At 61.4% G+C, this 7,728-nt stretch overlaps 1 protein-coding gene across 9 annotated transcripts in view; it reads left to right on the top strand.

Annotated features, from left to right (window-relative positions):
• The first annotated feature begins 591 nt into the window (after positions 1-591).
• KMT2C (lysine methyltransferase 2C) overlaps positions 592-7,728 on the top strand; it is a 181,217-nt gene continuing 174,080 nt past the window's right edge. For 8 of the 9 annotated variants that reach the window (XM_037516187.2, XM_037516195.2, XM_037516170.2 and 5 more), the window contains exon 1: positions 592-752. In XM_037516187.2, the coding sequence (XP_037372084.1) occupies positions 592-752 (161 nt within the window). Of the gene's footprint in view, positions 753-1,973; positions 2,008-7,728 lie in introns of those variants that run through there. The other variant, XM_054692780.1, reaches the window with a different exon arrangement.

Here is a 7,728-nt window from a genome sequence, read left to right as displayed (position 1 = left end):
CCCGCGGCCCCCCGCGGCCCCCGTCTCGCCCCGCGGCCTCCCGCGGCCCCCCGTCTCGCCCCGCGGCCCCCCGCCTCGCCCCGCGGCCCCCGCCTCGCCCCGCGGCCCCCGCCTCGCCCCGCAGCCCCCGCACCCCCGTCTCGCCCCGTCGCGCCCCGCGGCCCCGGCCCGGTGTTTCCTCGCACCCCGCCGCCCCAGCGGCCCCCCGCCCCCCCCGCCCCAGCGGCCCCCCCGCCCCCGCCCCCCCGCGCCGCGGGCCGGGCCTCCCCCCGCGCCCCCGCCCCGCGCCCCGCCCGCGCCCCCGCCCGCCGCGCCCGCGCCCCGCCCTCCGCGCGCCCCGCCCGCCGCCCGCCCGCGCCCCCCGCCCCCGCCGCCCGCCCGCGAGCGCGCCGCCGAGTGAGTGCGTGTCCGGCCGCTCCATGTTGCCGCCTCTCCCGGCCCCGGCGGCGGCCCCCGCGGCGCCGGGCGATGCGAGGCGCTGAGCCGCGGAGCCCGAGCCCCAGCAGCAGCGGCGGCCGCGGCCTCGGCGGCGGCGGCGGGACGAGCCCCCCGGAGGCGGCGCGGGCCCCATGCGCCCGCCCGGCGCCTAGGATGTCGGCGGAGCAGGACCGGAGCGCGGAGCAGCCGCAGCCGCCGCCGCCCCCCCCGGAGGAGCCGGGCGCCCCGGCCCCGAGCCCCGCCGCCGCAGACAAAAGACCTCGGGGCCGGCCGCGCAAAGATGGCGCTTCCCCTTTCCCGAGAGCCAGAAAGAAGTAAGTTGGGGCGGCGGAGCCAGGCCGGGCGCCAGCGCCGCGCGGCCCGGAGCTGTCACCGCGCCGCCCCCGCGCCCGCGCCCCCCGCGCCCCGCGCCCCGCGCCGCGGTGGGGGTGGGGCGCCCGCCGGCCCCGCGCGCCGACCCGCCCGGCCCGGCCCGCCCGGCCCGGCCCGCCCGGCCCCGCGCCCGCACTTTACTTTTGAGCCGGGCCCGCCGCCCCCCGCCGCCGCCGGCCGTCCGGGCGCTCCCGGCCCCGCGCTGGCCCTGCGCGCTGGGGAGCCCCGCGGCCGCGCCGCCGGCCCGGGACGCCGGCCGAGCTGTCAAAGCGCCCGCCGGGGGGAGGCGGCGCCGGGCGGGCGGGCGGGCGCGGGGCCCCGCGGGGGCGCGGGCGCCCCTGCAACTCGGCGGCCGCCGGGCCGGGCCGGGGTGTCGGAGCAGGTCCCCGCGCCCCTCCCCCGCGCCCCGCGCCCGGCGCCGCCCCGGCCGTCGCGCTGCCGCGGCCGCGTGCGGGAAGTTCGGGCCCCGCGCGGGGCGTCCGCCCGACGGGGCGCGGGGGGGCGCCGGGCCGGGAGCGCGGGCGTCCTGCTTACTCATCCCGCGCGGGGCCGGGCGCGCCCTCCCGCGGGCGGCGTGCGGGGCCGGCTCGGGGCGCGCGGGGCCCCCGGAGGGCCGGGCGCGCGGGGCGGGCGCCCCCCTCGCCGGGCTGCCGGTGCCCGGGCGGCGAGCCCGCGCGGCCTGCGCGCCTCCGTGTTCCGGGCCGGCCGCAGGGCCGGGCGCGCCGCGGGGAGGCCGGGCCCGCGCGCCCCGGGGCGGCGAGCGGGCGCACCCCGGCCCGGCCAGGTGCGGCCCCTGCCCCCGCGCGCGGAGGCGGAGTTTGGGGAACTTCGAGCCGCACGGCCAGGCGTCCCTGCGGGCCGCGCCGATGAGCCATATTAGGGCCGCGGGCCGCGCTTCCCATTTTCGCCCCGTGGAGCGCGCGCCGCCGCCCCCGAGCGCCCCGGCCGCCGGCCCCGCGCCCCGGCCCGCGCCCCGCAGGCCCCGACGGCGCCCCGGCTACGCCGGAAGGAGGCGGCCGGGCCCCCGCGCGCCCCTGAAGGCGTCGCTCGGAGCCCGAGCGCGGGGAAAGGCGGCCCCCGAGGAGCCCGAGCAGCCGACGCCGGCCTCGCCGTGCGGGCCCCGCGCCCCGCGCCGGTTCGGAGCCCCCCGGGGGCTTCGCGCAGATTTGAAATGGCCGCGGCGGCCCTCGCGGCAGCGTAAGTCCGGGCCGCCCTGGGGGTTCCAGACTCGCGGGGGAGCCCCACAACCAGGCGTGTCCGCGGAGGGACGGGGTCTCCGGGGGCGTCGGAAGCACGTGACGGGGCGCGGGGGCCTCCGCGGGGCCCGGGGATGCGGCGGGAGGACCCCGGGTGGGGGAGGCCGCGAAAGTGAAACCGATGTGTAGCAAATGCAAATGAGATTGTCGCTGCCCCGGTGCGCGGCCTGCGGATCCTCGCGGCGGAGCTGACGGGAGCTGACGACGGACGGTCTTTGTGAGCCGCGGGACGTCGGAGTGTTTAAGTGGGCGCTGCGGCTGGACGGGCGCGGGTCCTTCTGGAGAAGGGGCCTCTGACGCCGGCTCTGGGAAGCGCACTTGCGCGTCCGGGTTCGGACAGGAGGCCTGCCCTGCCGGCTGGGCTTTTCTGAGCTTCAAGTTCTGCGCTTTAGGTAAACAACCGAAGCGTTTTCTTGTTTCGCACCAATACATCTTGAGTTTCATGATGTTTAAAAGGCGCAGGCTGTGTGGCTCCCGGGTTTACATTAACTGGTGCTCGCACTTGTGGATGCTACCAGAAATCAGGAATCTTGTACCGCAGCTGCTCATCTTAGAGGCAGCGTTTGGAAAGCCGGCAAATAAATAGGAACGTTGTGTGCAGGGCGGCGGAGCCGTGAAGTCGGCGGCGGTCTGTGGTCTGAAGTCGGGAGCAGCGAGGACGGCGGGTGACCCGGTTACCCGCCCCAGGCCTCCCTGGAGAGGTGATCAGAGGGGGCAGGTGCCGGCCGTGTGGCTGTTTTCCCATTAACGTTGCTTGTTTTTCTGTTAATATTAAGGACACTTCCTGAAGCTCCGATCTTGTTTTTCCCTTCTGAGAACGTGCACTCGCGTGTTCAGTGGGGACGTCGAGGAAAAATACAGTCCACAGAGTTGATGTTGGGGCTGGGGCCAGGTGAGGCGGGTTGCGCAGAAGCAGCAGGTGGTGGGGATAGGATTTCTGAGGCCCTATGATTACTAACCTTTTTCAAATAAACTCTATACCCGGAATTTCTTTCGTTTTGGAGGGCAACGGCTGTTATTAGAAAGTCACCTCGAGCGATATTGTAGAAAATTTAGGCACAGCCAGTGATGTCACACAGGATGGGCAAAAAAGGACTCCGCAGTGGGTGACTGGTGCTGGCCCGCGTTTGTAGGCACCTCCCAACAGTTTCTCATTTTTATAGCTCGGACCTGGATATGAGGGCTAACACACTCACCGCGTTATAATTCAGCTTAATAAAAAAGCGTTCATGTAGCTTTCGGAGATTTCTCCATTATTCGCGTTTTTCGAGACAATAAAACTTCGTAATATTCGTAATTTTCTATGTTTCAGGAAATTAGATGAATGGAAATTTTTGATAATTACTGGCCTCTGGCACTTAGTGGGCCCTGGAATGTGTTTTTTTGTTTTTTCTTTTTAAGATTTATTTATGCATACAAGAGCTGGGGTACAGGCCAGAGGTGGGGGCGTGAGAGGATCCACCAGAGACAGAGTGGGGATCAGAACAGGCAGACGGACCAAAGACACTGCTGAGGGGAGCAGCAGGCAAGACAGGAGAGGTCTGCCTCGCCCGTGGGTCTCTCCCTGGCCAGCCAGGGATCGAACTCGTGCGGTAGAGACTGTGGACTGCTTCATAGTGCGGTGGTTAACCCCTTGAGCCACCAGGGAGGCCCTGAAATGTTTTAATTTACTGGAGAAGCTGGTCCTGGGATGGGAGCCTTCTTACAGGTTACAAGGTGGTTCTCTCACCTGAGCTCTTGGGAGCTCGCTGTTGTCCTGTTGAGCTTATTCATGTGAATTGTGTGTTTTTGAGATGATATTTCTAGCCTCCTGCACAATTTTATATTCAGCATATTGCTTATTAATATGTAAATTTGGCAGACCCGGATGTCCGTGTAAGTTTATAAGAATCAACAATCTATCTTCCCATTCTGAGAATAATAGGTCAACACACCCTCCTGTGTCCCCGCCCATCCCAGCAAGCCTGGCTGTGGACAGCTTGCTGGGGGGCAAAGACACCCTTTGGCAGAGAAATGCACATTATCCCCCAGGCCGAGAAATGCACATTATCCCCCAGGCCGCAGTCAGTTTTCCTCTGGGCTGTGAACGGCTCACCTTTACCCTTAGTCGCTTCCAGGAAACCTCATGCACCTTCCAGAGGAGGGAACTAGAAGGGCCGGTTTATGGGGAACTTTGGCTGCTCTGTGGTTGAGCCTGGTGGGGGGTGCCAGGCGCCCTCTCTGTGATCTGATGTAGTTTTTAATCGATGAGATATTGGAAGTGAACGTAATTTTTAGCTGCTGTGTGGAAAAGCTTTTCAGCATGTATGTTTGTTTCCCTTTTAAAAGAAATTGCTTTGGCCCATTTTTTAAAATTTCAACAAGCTGATTAATCCCTGCTTCCTTTAGAATTTTCTTCTTGTTTGTGCTCGTGACTAGTTTTAGAACTTTACAGTGCAAGTTGCAGAAGTTCTGGAGCGAAACAGGATGATTTCTTTTTTTCTCTTTTGTGACGGCCTGCATGGAAATGTATGCTGTGGTTAGTGGGACGCTTTAGCAGAAAGACCAGCCTTGAATTTTAATTGGAAGTGTCAGTGTCTCTCTTTGCAGAATTTGAAGGACTTAACGCGAGTTAAGAGGAGCAGCAAGAGGAGCAGCAATGACACAGCTCTTTTTGCACTTTCTCCAGAAAAAGCCTCCTGTAAAAAATAGGAAACGGGTTTGACTGGGCTATTGCAATTTATCTTGTGGTAACAGTAAGCACCTACTAGGCGCAGGTACTGAAACTGCTTAAGCAGCCTGAGGAATGCTCTCCTGTGGCTTTTCCGTCTTCACTTGGTACATGTTATTCAAAGAGCACGTAAGAGCTGGGGGCCCAGTCAGCTGTGGAGGGAGGTGCCTGTGGCCCAGGGGTCCTCAGAGATTGAGAGGAAGCGGAACTTGAGGTAGAAACAGATGGATCCTGTGAGTGTGTTGAGTGAGAGGAGGTGAGGGCGTGTCCGGGGTGGTGGTGAATGGACTCTGGGGAAGGCCGTCCAAGGCCCTGCTGGGGTGTGACTGGAAAAGAGGCAGAAGGTGGGCTTGGGGCTGGCAGTGACGGTCTCTGCACTGCTGGGGGTTTGGACCCGTGAGTGATACAGAATGACAGCTGACACTGAAGACCCCAAATGGGGGGGCATCCTGGTGAGGAATTCCCCCCCCCGCCCCCCCCTCAACTCCCCCGGGAGTCTTTCAGGCTCCTTCCCAGGACAGGATGGTCGCCACAGGACACTGTGAGATGTTTCTGGAAACTTGGATTTATTTTTTATTTTTTTATGTTTTTTGTGGGACCCTCGCCGGCAGCCTCGCAACCCAGCGCTCAACCGCTGTGTTACCAGGGGAGGCCCTGGAAACTTGGAATTTTTATGTAAAATCTTTTGAATTTTAAACAGTTTCAGTTAATTAGGCTCCAAAGCACTGTGCCAGACCCCACCTGTGGTCCAGGTTTAATCTGCTTTATGCCCAGGTGATTTTATTTCATGCTTTTTTTTTTTAAGATTTTATTTATGCTTACAAGAGCTGGGGTGCAGGCCAGAGGTGCGGGGGCGAGAGGACTCCCCAGAGACAGAGTGGGGAGCAGAACAGGCAGATCTGCTGAAACACACTGCTGAGGGAGCAGTGGGGAGACAGGAGAAGTCTGCTGCGCCCTGTGGGTCAGCTCCCTGGTCTGGAATCAAACTGGTGCTCAAGTGGCTGTGGACACCTTCACAGTGCTGAGACTTAACCCCTTGCCAGGGAGGCCCTATTTTATGTTTTAAGTTAAAGATTTAAAAAACAGATTTGCAGTTTTCCTGGACAAGAGTGCTTTGTGTCCAGCGTAGGATTTTCTACTTTTGAATGCAGAGGCTCAGGTGCGCACGGTGCATGCCTAGAGAAGCTGCCCCACTGACAGAGGCGTCCTAGAGGCCAGGGGACAGGCTGGTGCAGTAGCGGTGGCGTAGGGTGATCCAGGCAGAGGAGACGGGGAGAATGGACGAGAGCATTCGGGCAGCATGGAGGAGACATTTTGAAGTTTCTGGCTTATATGTCAAGAAGTTCGAAATGGGGCCTCCCGGGTAGTGCAGCCATTGAGCGCTGGGTTGTGAAGCTGCCTGCAGCCTCTGCAGTGCTGGTTCGATCCCCGGCCACCGGGTGAGGGTCCCACATGGCGCGCAGACCTCTCCTGCCGCCCGCCGCTCCCCTCAGCAGTGTCCTTCGGTCCTTCTGCCCGCTCTGCTCCCCGCTCTGGCTCTGGTGAATTCTCTCACCCTCCCGCGCTTCTGACTGTACCCAGTGTTTGTATGAATAAATAAATAAAAAAAAAAAAAGAAGTTCGAAATGCCTGGGAGTCTAGGTATTTGGGGTCGAGGCCCAGGGTTTAGCTAGCTTAGGACAGGTGGTTAACACGGGGCTTGCCTAGAATCCTTGAGAACATGTGGAAATAGTAGGATGCTTCCGTACCTCATGAGGACTGAAAAGAGATCAAGGAGGCCTGTAAAAATGAGAAGGGAACCAGAATAGTTTCCTGGTACAAGTGCTCCTGGCAACAGAAAAAAGTAGAAAATCACTGGAGAAAAACTAACAAGAGCAAAATATCCCTGAGTGGCTTTCTTGGTTTTTATCAGGGCAGAGAGGTAGCGCCGTGGCCACTGATGTGGGCAGGTGTCTGTGACACGTTTGTTGTCTGGAGGAGAAACTTCCCGAGTTGCAAATCAGCGGTGCTGACCCTGTGCTGGAGAAAGGCACACAGACCCGAGTAGTGACGTGGGGTGCCCGGCAGACACCAGGCTGGGGGTGGGGGGGGCTGGACTTGTTTGTGCCTCTGTGTGAGTTTTAAAAGGCCAGAAATTTCAAACCAGAATCTTCTTAAATAAACGAGAAAACCGAGTTCTGGAAACATTGCAGGTTTGGGATCCAAGATCACCAGACTCAAATCTGGTTTCCATCTACTACTTTTTTAAAAACGATTTCTTTTTATTTATTTATTTATACAAGAGTTGGGTTACAGGCCAGAGGTGCAGAGAGTGAGAGGATTCCCCAGAGACAGAGCGGGGAGCAGAACAGGCAGATCCACTGAAATCCACTGCTGAGGGGAGCAGCGGGGAGACAGGAGGTCTGCTGCGCCGTGTGGGTAGCTCCCTGGCTGGGGATTGAACTCGTGCTGCAGAGGCTGAGGATAGCTTGATAGCCCCACAGAGTCCCATTGTCTTATACTTTTTAATTGTTTGACCTCCGGAAGCTGCTTCACTGCCTGCCCCGACGCCCGTCTCGGTGGGCGCAGCAGCATGGTGGAGGCGCTGAGAGTTCACGAGTGTGGGACAGCGTCCGGTGCACTCCCCAGGACTGGCTGGTATTGTCACTGCCGCTGTCCTCGACGGTCGTGGATCAAGCGTGAGCCTGGTATCAGAGAAGGGGCGATGACAGATGTGTGACGAGATGCCAGGCTCTAGAAACGCCAGGGCTCACACCGATACGTTAGTGACGGCTTGGGGGGTGGGGGGGACTGTAAAGGCTTCTCTCTGAACAGATCCCTGCAAAGCCAGGTCAGCGGATCTGCCTGCGGGATCTGTCTTGTTATGAGTTTCACCAGAGGCCCCCGAGGCAGGCCCCGGGGCAGGGCGGTGGCCACGCTGTCATACAATCACTAAAATTTTTTTCATTCCCC

Source organism: Talpa occidentalis, unplaced genomic scaffold (assembly GCF_014898055.3).
Source record: "Talpa occidentalis isolate TD23 unplaced genomic scaffold, MPIMG_talOcc4v2.1, whole genome shotgun sequence".
In the NCBI taxonomy this organism is placed as follows: domain Eukaryota; kingdom Metazoa; phylum Chordata; class Mammalia; order Eulipotyphla; family Talpidae; genus Talpa; species Talpa occidentalis.
The sequence above is the reverse complement of the archived record's forward strand: the minus strand, read 5'-3'. Positions and strand labels throughout refer to the sequence as shown.